At 41.9% G+C, this 16,259-nt stretch overlaps 1 protein-coding gene across 6 annotated transcripts in view; it reads right to left on the reverse strand.

The window, feature by feature from the left end:
* The window catches only part of TLE1 (TLE family member 1, transcriptional corepressor), a 91,043-nt gene that overhangs the window by 43,165 nt on the left and 31,619 nt on the right, over positions 1-16,259 (reverse strand). For 4 of the 6 annotated variants that reach the window (XM_019815802.3, XM_019815803.3, XM_011288273.4 and 1 more), the window contains 2 exons: positions 3,611-3,815; positions 2,861-2,877 (listed from right to left, as the gene is read on the reverse strand). In XM_019815802.3, the coding sequence (XP_019671361.1) occupies positions 2,861-2,877; positions 3,611-3,815 (222 nt within the window). The remainder of the gene's footprint in view (positions 1-2,860; positions 2,878-3,610; positions 3,816-16,259) is intronic. The other 2 variants (XM_011288274.4, XM_011288272.4) reach the window with 1 other exon arrangement.

Genomic DNA, 16,259 nt, shown 5'->3' on the forward strand with positions numbered 1-16,259 from the left:
GGGGGCAGATTTTCTTCCTTATACTTCAGCCAAAACAATGTCTTGCAAAAGACTGGATGCAGATGTGGACGAGAATATATCTATCCTCTTTTTAGTCAAGCGCTGAAGATATCTGCAATCGTGCAAAACAAAGCCATTCTTCCCACTATAATTTTTTGTTTCGGAAAATAGTTTTCACTAATCATGTTATTTACAGTAACCCAAATTAAGTAGCTCTTTACCTGTTAAAGTGATTTTTAATTTTTTTTTTAATTTCCAGAAAATTTTCAAAATATATGATCCACATAAACAAAAATTCTCTGGGGTCATCAATAATTTTAATTTAAGATGTAAAGATCCTGAGACCATAAGGTTTGAAAACCAGTGCCCTGCAGCAACTGCCCTTAACCCTTCACTGGTTGGGGGAAAAAAACAAAAAATAAAAAACAAACCACAGCCACCATATGGTGATCAACTGACTTTTTCTGCCAAGTAAAATACTTCATAATTCAAACCACTTTATTAAATAAGTAAGTACTACAATATTTTAGGCAACTAATAGTACACATCATCTCATTATCCATTGCTTTTCATATTCAATTTTACACAAAGTTTAAAGAGCTACTTCATTTTATACAACTGCAGCGAAATCCCACTTATGTGGACAGTGAACAACTTCATTCCTCTCTACAGACTGAATTAAATGTTTAGGTTACAAATTAGTGTCGTTTTCTCATTTTATATCATCACCACCAAGAGATGCTTGTAGGAATTAGGCAGGAAACACAGTACCTACACTTATTCTGAAAATACCCATTAAAATTATCATTAAGAAACTTGTGTAAAATTTGTTGTGAAAGAAATATGCAAACAACACATTAACCATTTATTTTGTGTTATTGCATAGCTTGGTTTATGCAATGTATCCACCATATTTTGACTTAACAGTCCAGACTGTGAACTCACCATGAGGACCTAGAAACAATCCACAGCTGTCTGAAATTCAAGAACTGTTTTGTATTTGGAGGGTAGAACTCCTTACCCTTCCTCCACCCACCCTCACTTCCCCAATGAATTAAGTTCTTGCTTACATTTATCAGCCAAAAATATAAATAGGAAGTTATTCGATACACTCAAAAATACACACGCAGCGGTATGGAAAACACCAGTCTTGCGACGGCATCTCAGAGATACATACCATGGTACCCCTTCAACAATTGTCTAAAACTCCTGCTGAAACTTTCTACAGGCTTATATCTTGTAGTATTTTTGTCACATTTCCTCAGTTCTTTGAGAAAAGACCTGTAATATGTGTGCCTACATATCTCTAACTATAGCTGCATTTCCCATGTAGCCTTACATATATAGTAAGTACTCAATAAATATATATTGGTTTTTAGATGAAACAGTCCTGAGAACAGAAAGCGAAATTAGAAATATAGTTCTAAACGTAGCATAAGCTCAATAAATTAAAACCTGCAGCAGACTACAGGACAGGAGCTTTCTCAACGTCTCCTGCCATCTCTGTTCTTTGGTCTAGGATTAGGGTTTTTAATCTGACACTCTACTAAAAGAACATGGTATAAAAAACTATGACAATGACAATCTACAGTGACACTGAACCAGCAACAAACATAAAGGTCACCTCCATCAAAGTCAGTTTACTTAGGTTTGTACTTTGGGAGTAGAATATTTTATTCCCTAGCTGTAATTTTTCCTCCCCCTTTCCTTCCCAATGTTTTCCAGAGAAAACTTATCGTACAAGGATTTTAAAACTAGCTACCCCATCCTTTCACCCTTACCCAATGCCCCAATGCATCCTGATACATAAAGTACACTGAGATCAGTCTCAAAGAGAATTTTAAAAGTGCCACTATTCTACACAGAAGAGGTAAGGGGAACTTTTCAAACTCAAATGACTTACATATCTTCCCCCAAACTCATTAAAAAAAAAAAAAAAAAAAAGGATCAGAATGATTTAAAAGTTCAGTATCCCAATTTTGCTACCTTATTTAGATTTAACATGGCCAAAATACTGCCGTGTTTGGAAGGAAAAAGGAAAGGGGGCAAAAAACTGTAGGTCATCCCAGCTGAAAGGGGCCAATTTCTCACTCCATTTGCTCCACAACATTTGAGAGATGCATTTAAGGTACAGATCTCCCCACAGCTAACTGGCAAGTGCATGTACAGATTGAACGTGCAGTATGTAAAATGGCCAAGGTTTAGGCTGGTGAAAAAATGGAACCGTAGAAGCCCAGAACCTCCGTCCACTGAATTTCCTTGTTTTTAAGAACTTACTCAGACACACGGTTCTTCAGTTGAAAATAAATTAAAGTTCAAGTTCACCCTCCAAGGACAATTACGGGAGGAAAACCAGATATGGAAACCTAGCAACTAAGATGCATTTGTAGAGGATAATGAATGGTTTAGGTAGAAATAACACATTACTAACCAATTTCACATATGGATTGTGACCTCTTGCCTGTAAAACTGATTTAAGATAAAAATGAATACTCTTTTAAACTAGAGGCAACCTGGACTCGGAATGCAATGATAAACATATTTTTAAAGTGGGTTCGGAGCACCTACAGATCAAAGCATATTTCCAAGTGAGTAATCATAGCAGACAGCTTTGCCTCCAAATCATGTCCCTCTCACCTAACGAAAGTTTTATTTAAAAATAAATAAATAAATAAATAAAAGACAAAAGGCAGGGGGAAATGGGGGATAGTCATATGAAAAAAAAAGAAAAAGAAAAAAAACCAGGTCGCTGAGAGAGACAGGGAGAATATACGTGTCTGTGCCTGTTTCACAAAAGGCAGCTTGGGGTGCATTGGAGGAAGGGAAATGTATTATGTGCAGCAGGCGGTTGAGTACTTACTGTGCCCGGTTCTCTGTCTGCTCCCGAGGTTACCAAGAAACGCACAGACATGCCCGTTCAGACACAGAGGCAAGAACAGAAATAAAAAAAAGGGGGGAATAATTAGAACACAAGCCCCAAACAGTTTTAAAAATGGCTTTTATTTATATAAGTCATTGCACATTCCTAATACAGTGATTTCCTGAAAATTACAGTATTTTGTAAACATAAGATTTACAGTTTAACCATACACAAAGCCTATTTTTTTATTTCTTGACAGAATAAATTACTTTTCTTCAAAAAATTAGTCAAGTGCAATTTTGCCCAATATTTTATGCATACTAGAATTAAAGCCTATGAAACTAAGTAGTAACAGATGCAATTATCAAACCTTTCATTTGAACACATTCACTTTCAAATTTAACTTCTTATTTCGCCCCATTTAACAACATTACTTTCTTTGAAAATTACCCAATTAAGCAGTTAACAGTTTTCCATAATATGGTACAGGCCACTGGCATTAACTAGGCAGTTGCCAAGATGTCAAGATGCCTGCAATCTAAAGACATCGGGAAATCTACAGATGCCCACGTTAAACCCTGAAAACTTCCAGGGAGGACTGTGTTTCAGTGGCCAAGCTTTGCGACAGTTCCTCTTAGCTCATTGTTTGCTCTCTGCATGGGGTGGGGCTCTCTTTAGCGGTGCACACAACTTTGCAGCACTGTATGAGTGTTAGGACCAAGTCCTAATCTGGCTTGCCCGGCCTCTCACCTCTGTGGTGCTCTGCATCATGGTGCTTCTTGTCATCTTTTATTGCCAAGTGAGACTGCCCACTCAGAGCACTAGACAGTGCCAGGAGGCCAGCACTGCCCCCGAGGGGCGGGATGCCAGGAGGCTGAAGTCCCGAGGGGTGAGGCGTTAGGGGCACTGGGGGTCCATGGCCGTGAGAAAGATGCTGAGCTTGCAACTGCTGCTGCTGTTGGTGGCAGTGAGGGGGGGGGGGGGGGGGGAGGAGGAGGAGGGGAGAAGGTGAGACAAGAAGGGGAGGAGGAAGGGAGGAAGGAGGAGAAGGAAAAGATGGCGGGAAGGGGAAGAGGTGAGAGAGGAAGGGGAGGAGGAAGGGAAGGAGAAGGAAGAGATGGGAGGAAGAGGAGGAGCGGAGAGAGGAAGGTGGAGGAGAAGGAAGGGGAGGAGGTGAAAGAAGAAGGGGAGGAGGGGAGAGAAGAAGGGGGAGGAGGAGAAGGAAGTGATGGGGAAGGGGAGAAGGGGAGAAGGTGAGACAGGAAGTATAAGAGGAGGGGAAAGGAGGGGGGAGGAGGGGAAGGAAGGGGAGGAGGTGAGAACGGAAGGGGAGAAGGAAGGGAGGGAAGAGGGGAAGGAAGAGATGTGAGGAAGGGGAGGAGGTGAGAGAGGAAGTATAGGAGGAAGGGATTGGAGGAGAGAAAAGAGGGGGAGGAGAGGGAAGAGGAAGGAGAAGAGGTGATGAGACAGCAAGGGGGAGAAGATGAGGGAAGAGGTGGCAGTGGCACAGCAACATCCAGAGGACAAATACCCACGACATGAGAGAGTGGAGGAAACAAAACAGGAGGTTCAACAAACACATGAAAAGAACAAAGACACAAAAGGGAGAAAAGGAAAAAATGTGATTAGTGTTTTCAGTTCATCAAAAGCTTCCACTATACCGTTACCTCTCCCCATCTTCCCCAAACAGACTCGGAGCTCTATCTACACTGCCTCCTTCTGGCACGGGTCCTCCTGGCACATTGTCGATGACCAGCAGTGAGCTGGGCTAGTGGGTGGGCACTCCAATGTTAGATCCATCTCTCCACGCCTCCAGGGACGAAACACAGTGTGCGGCTGAAGGTGAGACTCTTCCTGATTTCAGGAAAGTTAAAGTAGGGGGGGCGCAGATGTGCACCCCACAGACCGTAACTCTACTCTCGACCAGTCACCAGGGACTAGTGACATGAGGTGACCCTGTTTCCCCAATATTCTTGTGCTAAATTACCACAGCGGTATGAGGAGACATAACCAAAATACTACCTTAAATTAATGTTAGGCTGAAGAAAGAATCAGCATCTTAGGCATATCCCCTCCCCTTCCAAGTACTCCTGGGTCCTTATTTCACAAGCCCTCACACAAGTAGGAGGAAGTACTGACATTCCCATTTCACAGAAGGAACGGAGGCTCAGGGTGTTGACTGAACTGCCAAGGTTGTCCCACCAGGCGGGAGGGGAGTGGGGTCATGTAGCAATGCCCCTCAAGGCTGCCCTCATCCCACCACACACAGAGGGAGGCACCAAGGGCCACACTGTGATAGCTGGAAGAAACCATAACATGAGACTTTGTTTATTGCTTCCTTTCCCTAAACCCACCCCTGTAGTGTCACAGAGGACAACACTGAGAGGCCTTGACGAGGAACACACTCTCCCCTGTTGTGTGGACTCTACCCACGGTGACCCAAGCCCCCACTCCCAATGCCTTTGCCTCTATCCCTTAACCCATTCCAGAAGTTAGAAATCTGTTCACACTGAAAAGTACCATTACTCTCATATATTATACTTAAGAGCATGTTGTAGTAAATGAAAAAGTATCCAAGAAATGGCCCCTGAGCCATAAATCTGGCCACATTTCAGCTGTCCAACATAAAACTCATTTTTGATGAGACAGTAAAAACGATTAAAGCTCAATTTCTAAGGTGTAATGTTAGAAAATTCTTAAGATTCTGATTTGTGCTCACTTCCCTGGGACTCAATTACTCGTTTATTTATTACCCCCTCGCGTGTACTGAATACATTAAATCTTCACGCCAGATCTTCAGTAATTTCTACCCAGACCACTGGTCCTTAATTGAATCCTAAATATGCTTCCTGCCCTCCAGAGTGAGAGAAAACAGCATCTTAAAGCCAGAAATTGGTGTCTCAGTCAGTTTACAATAAATTTTCAACCACTCCTAGCGTCTTTTAAAAAATCTTTGGGAGCCAACCTTCTCTTGACACTCCCAATCCTTCCGAGGGGAGCACAGTGCTAAACAGAGGAAAAGTGGAAAGGGGGAGAGGTCAGAGCAGGCGGCATTGATAGTATCCTTGCAAAGTATTTATAAACTCCTCATTCACCATCTGAGATCATAATAACAATTTCTTTATGCATAAAATCACCTTCCTGTCATCTCAAAGACACTAATTCTTGCTCTGTCACCTTTTAAGAGCTTGGCAATAGCAAGACATAAAACTGGAGGGGCTGGCAGCAGGCTCATGGTCCACTAGGCATGCTCATTAGCGCTTAATTAGGAACTAGACACCTGCCATAAGAAATGTGCTCGGAGAAGGATGAGGAACAGGTCTGCCCTACCAGCAATTGCTATCATTACTTGGAGAATAAGAGCTATGTCCGGCTTCTGGGAGGGAAAGGCAATGATGCATACACAAGCAAGTGCAACGGGGTAATTAAGCACGGCACGGATTACAAGATGAGAGAGGCCAAGCAGAGGGGAAGGGATTTAACTACCGGGTGGAGGCCACCACCCTTTCACCCCTCCCTGCACACCCCGTTCCCCCAAAAATCCAGAACAGAGTCACCAAAAGATGTTCCTGGAGGTGCGATTTTATGTCACAGCAAAGGCATACTTGAAGCAAATGTCTGGATACCCGAGAAGTAGAGCTTTTCTGCCAAACCCAAGTTGGTTTTGAGAAAGATGAACTAGAAAGCATTGTCTGATATATCAGTAAAAAGAAAAACTAGCTTATATAATAAAGGGGCTTCACCACAGCTGTGAAGTAGACCCACGTGATTAAACCCAACATTTAAGCGAATAACTATCAGGGATATCCAACAGCCTAATAGGCCCCGGGGAAACTCCCCTCCTCTTGAAGAAAGCTCCCTGTTCATTACTGGAGGCAACCAAGTTCCTCCATCCCTAGCTTAGCCACATTTCTTCCCTCTTTTAAAGCAAAATCCTATCAAACTGGAAGGAGTACTAAGCCGTGACAGGATGGATCACAACTACTGAAGATGCTGTGGATCCAGGGAACGTGGATTCTGTGGCCTCACATTCTACTTCTTTTCCCGCCATGCAGCACTCCTATACATCTTCGTGTCCACTACATGGCCTCAGCTCAGAACACACCCAAGGCAAGAAGGGTGGGCATCACAGATCCCATTTCGCAGAGAAGAGAGTGGCTTACACGGGGCTCACAGCCACAATGAGGACAATAAGCCTTTCATTCCCTAGAACAGTATTTCTCCTATGACCCAGCAGCCCAGCCCTGTTCACAAGCAGTTAGATAGAGTGTTCTCCCAAGCAAGAGGAAGGAAGAGGTGATCTCCAACAAAGACCTCCCATGTCTCTCCCTTCCCAGGTAAGGGGATGCTCCTGTGGGCATATAATGCCACATATCCTGAGACAATCCACCTTCACCACTGGACGTTTACCAGAGATAAATCCACCTTTACCATGAAGCCTTAACAGCAGTGACAGATGGAAACGTGTTCTTAGATTTGTGCCTCATGAGCCCCGCTCTCTAGTCTCCAATCCCCAATCCTCCGTCCCTATGTTTGAAAAAGAAGGATCTCTTTTGTTCCAGCTCTCTTCCAAGGAAGCTTGCAAAGAATCAAGCCTGAACAGTGGCAGCTATGGCTTCTTGCAGAAGAAGATGCTTAACAAATAAAAAGTGTTATTTCTGAACATCACACACATATTGGAATGCACACAAGGACCACATCCAGGAGAGTAAACAATTAAGTCCAAAAGAGCAGCCCACCTGCACCATGTGTCTTTGAAAGGACATTTTCTCTCAACAGGGCTCACTGGAAACAATCCAGTGATCGCCACCTTCACCAAAATGGGGGGGGGGGGGGGGAATGGGATAGCATGAATGCTACCTGAAAAATGTATTTTACAACAAAAGTGATACTGACATTGCCATACAGCCAGGAAAACCTCAAAAAAACAAAACAAACAAAAAAAACCCCAAAGGCTCTACCAACTACAGGAACCTACATGCGTCGGTCTTCCATAGACCCAAACCTGCACAGATCAATGGGGAAACTGAGATGTTTCTTAACATGACAGCAAGGGTGAGAAAATCCAACCTTCCACTTCCTGGTTACCTTATACTAATTAGTAAACCTCTTTTTTCTTTTTTTTTTTAGTTAATGCTTGCAGATTTATACAGCACAGGACACACAGGCAAAAAGCTTGTCAAGCTACCAGAAAAGATATTTTGGATGAGCAATGGTCGTTTTTAGCAATGCAGGTGGTTTCTCAGACAACCAGTGGTTCTCAAACAGCAATTTTGACACCCTCCTTTCCCCACCCTAGGGACATCTGGCAATGTATAGAGACATTTACAGTTGTCACACCTGGAGGAATTGTGGGGGTGGGAGGAGTGCTGTTAAATATCCTACAATGCACAGGACAGCCCCCTCCCACTCACCACAGAGAATTAACAAGCCCAAAATGTCAACCGTGCAGAAGCTGAAAACTTTTAGTCTAGATCGAAGCTGGAATCCTGCCCCATTACATTAGAATTCATGTTATTATACAGCAAGTGACCTGACAAATTGTTGCTTAAAAAAATAAAAACGCTTTCCAGCATTCAATTGTTCACTGTCCCTTCATCGCCATGAAATACCCTGTCAAAACTCATAAAACAAGCATCTGCTTCCCAGAGCTGACTAGTATTTTAAAATAAAACAATGGGGAAAAAGTTCACATTTCATCAAACAATTTTAAAAAACTACACTGGGGGGGAAAAAAAGGCAAAAAAAAAAAAAAAAAAAGGTACAACAGCTACACTGGAAACTTCCAGATACTGGTGTTTTTGTGCCTCTCAGGTGGTTCTGTAAAGGTTTCGGTGTTGACAGAAGGAGAGACATGCACTTGCTCTTACCCAAACAATGTGGACAGGCTGGGAGCGAGACAAGTAAAACAAACACCAAACCCTGAGTTAATGATAATGAAAACCCACAAAGAATAAAGTCACCTCATCCATGTCAAACAACAGCCACGCACTCAGAATTTTAATTCCCATTTTACCTAGTGCAGCCTGGGTCAATTATGTTACTATAATGAAATTGACTTTGCTGTTTACATTCCCAGCTTTAATGTAATGCTGTAGTGGTTTCTACAGTTTTCTTTCTGAAACAGCTGTAGCACATGCTTTATCGCCACAGAGCTGCCTGTACAACTGGAAAGGACGCCCAGAAAGAAAAAGAAGGCTAACGCCCACCTTAACCTCACCAGATTGCTAAACTCTTTATCACCGACCACAGAATCAACTTGAATTTTTGAAAGTTAACCCGCTTTATAACCTTAGGGAAAACCACGTCACAAGATCACAAACTGAACCCAACCAGAACTAAGACCATGGCCCAAAATAGCATCTCTAATGCTAAAAGCGTGACAGTAAGTGGCATTTATGGTGTTTGGTATTTAAACACTTTTAAAGGGAAAAAAAATGTGAAAAGTAGCATTTGTTGACAGTTCTCTCCAAATCATTCTTCCTCGATTTCTATTTCCCTGTTCTTTAAAACACTCAGTTCTTATCTTGGGAGACTGCAGAAAAAGAAAATTGGCATGCTACAGTAAACAAGCAGGGAGAGTGGGAAAGAGCTGTATGGGAGCAGAAGCATCAAGGACACTACTATAGGAGTCACCTGAAAACCTCCCGTTACGTGAATGGCCTCTTTCATGAAGAGGGGCAAGGGTGATAAACAGGCAGAAACTGCTTACTGGGGCCAAGAATTCTCAAGCCACTTGAACACAGTTTAAAACACACACACACCATCACCACCACCACCACCACCACCACCACCACCACCACCACCACCACCACCACCACCACCACCACCACCACCAACAACAACAAAACCCAATCCACTTCAAGGCCTCATTTCAATTCAGGAGCACACAGAAAATGATGCAGGCAAAATGGACAGCCTATATGAAGGCAGGCACCAGGATGAAGGGCGAAATTTCTAAAGAGGATCTGAACTCATCTTTATTTTTTCTGCATTTCAGAGAATACACAAAAGCCAACTCATCCTGCATCATCACCGACTTACTCGTTCGCCCCACCTGCCCTAGATGACGGTTACAGTGGTGACAATACTTAGAGAGCACTAGGACTGAAAGGCCTGAATTAGAGTAAGTTTTAAAACACCATGTTTATTTAGGTAGATCCACTTCTTCTTTTTAATATTTATTTATTTAGTTTTGAGAGAGAGACAGAGAGAGGAAAAAAAACAAGTTGGGGAGAGGCAGAGAGGAGAGACAGAAGCCCAAGAGGCTCTGTGCTGCGTGGAGCCTAACGTGGGGCTTGAACTCATAAATCACTGGTGAGATCATGACCTGAGGAGAGATCAAGAGTCAGATGCTCAACCGACTGAGCCACCCAAGCACCCCTAGGTAGATCCACTTCTAAAACCATGTAAAGTTTTGATGAAAAGATGTTCAATGTCAGTAGCCATCAGGGAAATGCAAATCTAAATCACAAACAAGATACCATGTTACACCCACTGGAAGGGCTAGCATCAAAAAGATGGACAAGAACAAATGTTGGAGAAAATGTCGAAAAACTGGAATTCCCATCCACTACTTTAAGAAACAATCTGGTGATTGCTCAAAAAGTTAAACAGAGTAACCACATAACTCGGCGATTACACTTGTAGACTTAGACTCACAAGAGAAGAAAATGCGTCCACACGCCATGTACACAACATTCACTGTGTTTTATTCGTAACAGCCAAAAGGTGGAAACAACCTAAATGTCCATCAACCAATGACTGGATTAATACATGTGATATATTGGTACAATGGAATATTATTCACGAGTAAAAAGGGTTACAGTACATGCTACATGAATAAACCTTGAAAACTTCATGCGAAGTGCAAGAACCCAGACACAAAAGGCCACATGTTATAGGATTCCTTTTCCATGAAATGTTCGTAACAGGCAAACCCATAGAGACAGAAAGATCGGTGGTTGCAGGGACTGGGGGGTGGGAGGCATGGGGAGTAACTGCTAATGGACATGCGGTTTCTTTTTGAAGTGATAAAAATGTTCTAGAATTAGCAGTGATGGCTGCACAAGTTTGTGAATATACTAAAACCCACTGATTCGTATGCTTTAGAAGAGCGAATGTTATGGTATGTAAATTATATATCAACTTTAAAAAAACACCAAAATCTAACTCTTAGCAGTCCATCGCCTTAACCACTCGGCTACCTCATCTGCTCAAAATTCGAACTCTTAACATGGGGTGCTCTACTTTCTACTCTGAAAAGAGAGAAAACATGATGATGTCTTCTTCCAAGGAATCAAGTACAGATCACATGAATAGATGCGGGTAAATGAAAAAGTAAACAATGCCTCAACAAGTTTTCTAATAACTAAAAAGCACACAGACTATTCGGAAGAACCCAGACTTTGAAGCCAAGCCCTGCATTTGGCAGACATACCTACATCAACTCTCAGTAAAAATCTAACCTGAACCAAAGAAGTGGGATACATGTAACAGACTTTGCAATATTGCTCCTTCTCCTTGGAAAATTAATAAACGGGCTGGACCACTAGAATTTAGGTGGAGGGTATATCACTAAATGTAAGTTAGCAGAGCTAGAAGATCCATGCTTGTTGTAGCCATTTCATTTTCTCCTCTTGGTAGCAGGCTATGCATTATTCTCCTAGGGCAAATTTGCTTTATAAAGAAACTTACAGCTGGGTTATTGATGGGCTTTCCAGGGATTAACTGCATACTCATAAGAATAAGAGGCTAACCTCATCCTCTTAAACTTCACACACTACAATCCTATAGATAGCTGACAGCTACAGCCGGAGGAGAAAAATAATCCAACATTTTGCTAATCCTTAAACCAATCACCTCATGCAACAATGGGGAGCCTGTAGGTCTACAACTCAATCTCTTAAGGACAGGAAGTCTACTACAGACACATCAGGAGTTTGTATTCATACCCATACCCTACACAAACATAGATAGTCAGACATCATAAAAGCCCCCAGACGTCTTTCGTTTCATACTGAGTTGTTTCAAAATATAGAGAATTATAAGTTTGCCTATGAAGCAGGAATATACACATCTGACCAATAACTGCAGCTTCAAAGGCCTTTGCAGAAGTTCTATTCATGGAAAATTAAGTCAGACAAGATCCAAATAAACAAGAAAGGAAAAACAAGGTGGCCTACATTAACCCTAAATGTTCGGAGTTCCTGAAGTTCACAGGCATTGCTACGGGAAATTGCTCAAATGTTCTTACATCCAACACGTCAGCACTCGGGCAGCTACCAAATATCAGGCATTCTGTGGTATGGGAAGGGCAACCCCGCCCCGGTCATCTGGTCACCTCTTCTCTCTCTCTTTCCAATTCCATCACAATGATCTGTGCAATCCCTCAGTGCCAGCGAAAGCCTTGTTTCCCTTCCTCTTAAGGAAGCCAACGGGGTCTTATCCTCACTTTTGCTTCTCAATTTTCTCTCCATCTGTTCCCCAAATTTAACTTTTTCCTCTGTTTTGAACCTTAGTTTTGCTCATCTAAAGTCAAATAGCCAACATTTCTTTACTGCTGCCTCCTTATTAAAAGTCATTCATGCACGACAACGGAATGGCAGGAGCAGAGCATCTGGATGGGTCTAATCTCAAACACCGACACCCCATGTAACCACTAGAAAAGACAAAAGGGGAGGTGACACGCTACTTGCAGCCATCACCCCTAATGGGCACTTAGCCAAATGGACTCACAGACCTGCTGCAGGTACTTAGAGATGAGGCAGACAGAACTGCAGTTCAAGGAGTCAGGACACCATGCTGGATAAAGGCTGCCAGTCAAGGTCTTATCCCCACAAAAGCCATACAGGGTAGAAGGTATTATCCATCTATAGATGGTGACACTAAAGGAAGTTAAGTGACTGTACAGGGTCATAAGGCTACAGAGTGGTAGCACCAAGCATCCTACTTAAGTCCATTTGATCCTAGACCTATGCTCTGTCCAAGGTAACACAAGGCAAATGCTCTTAGAAAGATGAGCACAGAACACCATGAAGTTGGGCAGCCAGTACTCGGATGGAAGCGGACATACAATCATGCAGGGTTTGTTTTGTTTTGTTTTGTTTTAAATTACACTTGGCCAATCATTTTTTATTTTTCAATCAAAAAGCAACTGGGGCAACCAGGCGCCTGGCTGACTCAGTTGGTGAAGCGTCTGACTCTTGATTTCAGCTCAGGTCATGATCTCATGGCTGTGAGATGGAGCCCCGAGTCATGCTCCATGCTGTGTGTGGAGCCTGCTTTAGATTTTCTCTTCCTCTCTCAAAAAAACAAAAACAACAACAAAAAACAAACAAAAACCATCTTTCTTTGGGAGTAGAGAAACACTGGCTGAGAAAAAGTACAAGGGAACTTCCTGGGATGAAAGAGAAAACTTGCACTGCGAAAGTAGTGTGGGGTACAGGGTATGTGCACACACCAAAGTGATGTATATGTGTAAGATAGGTGCAATTCACGAGCACCAGGGTGGCTCAGTCAGTTAAGCATCCAACTCTTGATTTTGCCTCAGGTCATGATCTCATGGTCCCTAAGTGTGAGACCCAAGTCAGGCTCTGCACTGAGAGCAGGGAGCCTGCTTGGGATTCTCCCCATCTCCCTCTCTCTCTGCCCCTCCTGCTCTAAGATAAATAAATAAACCTTAAAAAACAAACAAACAAAAAAAAAGATTGGTGTGGGTCACCTGGGTGGCTCTGTCAGTTAAGCATCCAACTTTGGCTCAGATCATGATCTCACAGTTCATGAGTTTGAGCCCCGCATCGGCTTGCTGCTGTCAGCACAGAGCCCACTTGGGATCCTGTGTCCCTGGTTCTCTCTGCCCCTCACTGACTCACTCTCTCTCAAAAAATAAACAAACACTTTTTTAATTAAAAAAAAAAAAAGATTGGTGCAATTTAGAACAATATAAAATATACCTCAATTTTTTAAAAAGCCCATATGTACAAATATATATGTATCTACGTGATCTATATTAATTACATGTGACATAAACCCATTAAAAGATCACACTAATTATCTGGAAACTAATCTCAATGAAAATCAATTATTATTATAGCAAGTGGAAGAAAAGTTCTTAGTGCCAAACTCCCCAAATAATACAAGGAAAGGTGATCTTGAAGAGTCCTTGAATCATTTTCCCTGCCTTCAGGAAGACGTTAACTATACCAAAAACTGTTGTCATCTAAAAACCTATCTTGTTTTGAGCATTTTTAACAGAATTCTAAATTGGAAAAAGAAAAAAAATCTTCTAAAATTTTTTTTTAATGTTTATTTATTTTTGAGAGAGACAGAGACAGAATGTGAGTGGGTTAGAGGGAGAGAGAGAGGGAGACACCGAATGTGAAGCAGGCTCCAGGCTCTGAGCTGTCAGCACAGAGCCCGATGTGGGGCCCGAACTCACAAGCTGTGAGATCATGACCTGAGCTGAAGTCGGACGCTCAACCGACTGAGCCACCCACGTGCCCCAAAGAAAAAAAATCTTTTGAGGAAGACTGCTTACATCATGGAGACTGTCCTGATGTAAAAAATAAATAAATTTAATTGATTAAATAAAAAAAAAAAAATCAAGGCCTCCAGTAAGTTTCCCTTCCCACCTGTTTTCTAAAGCACAAGTGAGCTGTGTCAAACCAAATAAACACTGTACCTATTAAGATCTCTGCATTATTAAACACTTTCTATTGCTACAAGAATGTAACTTGTTTAATAGCAAAAGAGCTTATAAAAAGCAAAATTCAGGAATCAGGGTTGCAATTATTCCACCAATTATCAAATACGCTATCAGTGAAACTGTTGAAAAAAAAAGTATGGCCAAACTATTTCAATAGTTTCTCCAAATATCAAGTATCAAAGACTTATCTTTCTTAAATACCAGTAATCTGTTAAGTTAAAGGCAGGTGCTATCTGTAGTGGAAAAGATTTAAAATTCAGTGTTTTTTGTCAGGTACGAGAACTAAGTTTGCTACGCTGCTGAGAAATGGGCATCATTAATTCACTCAACAAGGACACAAAAAATTGAACCTCTCTCGTCCTCCTCCAAGACCGTCCAGAGTCCCAGGACACAAGCTGAGCCTACCTTAGAAGCTTGGTGTCCTTGAGAAGATTTCACTTTTTCCAGGTTTGCTAAAGAGAAATGTCTTTAGCCCTGCCAAGCAAGCAGTAAGCCCCCTTGATTGTACCTTAAAGGGAATGAGAATGTTTCGGCTCATTTGCATTTTAAAGGCTACTCTTTCATGATCTTTCACACTTGTAATAGATGTCTAAACCGTTAAATTACTATTTCTTTTCTTAGCCTGAAAGTCGATGCAGACGAAGAGCGTGGCCTCTCCCATTGTTCTTCATCCTGAGTCGTTCCTGAACAATACTGACAGCTGCTATCAAACCGGGCTGCATTTACTCTGTGCGCAGCTGCTGCTTGTAGGAACAGACAGCCTCCCGGAGCCTCCTCCCCTCTGGGGAGACAGGTTGACACACTGCATGTTCAATGAAGGGGTGCAAAGGTCCACTGAATTGTCAACCCAATTTTATGCTACTTCAATTTTCCGGGACGCGCACAATTCCTTTCAAGCAAAAATCAAGCATATGCCAGAGCATGAAACTTACGGTTGCAGGATAATTATTGATCACTACGAACTTTAAAAGAGCCTTCTGACATAAATTAATATACTGAGCCAAAAATTACAATTATAAAAAACTGCACATGCTGGAGACATGCAATTGGCATTAAGTCTTGTGCTAGGCCCAATTCACTGATTTGAGTTATTGTTGCTAGCTATCAGAGCTAATCTGCCTTTATAATCTCAACAACATGTTTCCTGGATGAAAGCCATTCATAAAATTAGCGATTCATCTGCCCTTCTAGAGCAACCTGCTATTTTTATTTTCTGATTCAATTCAAAGTGGGTATTACCTATAAACATCTGGTTAATACAATTTCCTCCTTTCTAATGTGTAGGACTGGGCAGTGCCTTTGAGAATTTGTAGGTACAAGGATGATATGTAAAAATTGAGAGACTATCAGAAAACAAACATGTTCCACAAAGTTTAACTGGGTACTTGAGAACTGCTTTGCATATGTTTTTCTTTAATCAAAACAGGCTTTTCCATCCTCATTCATTTGGGTTAAAAAATTTCTGTGCTCGAGCTACAAGTACAATTTGCTATTAGTCTTTGCTAATCAAACACAGTACATGCAAAAGTACCAGCGAATATTTGATTTGATCTCTGAAATAAAGCAATTCATTACACAAGAAAAGGGTACAGAAGGCAGCCGACAAATGCAGATGTAATTGTGTTTTTTGTTGAAATGTGATTAGAGAACCCACTAAGTAACAGTCAAAAATGTGATCTAAAGGGGGAGAAA

This window comes from Felis catus, chromosome D4 (genome assembly GCF_018350175.1).
Source record: "Felis catus isolate Fca126 chromosome D4, F.catus_Fca126_mat1.0, whole genome shotgun sequence".
NCBI lineage: Eukaryota > Metazoa > Chordata > Mammalia > Carnivora > Felidae > Felis > Felis catus.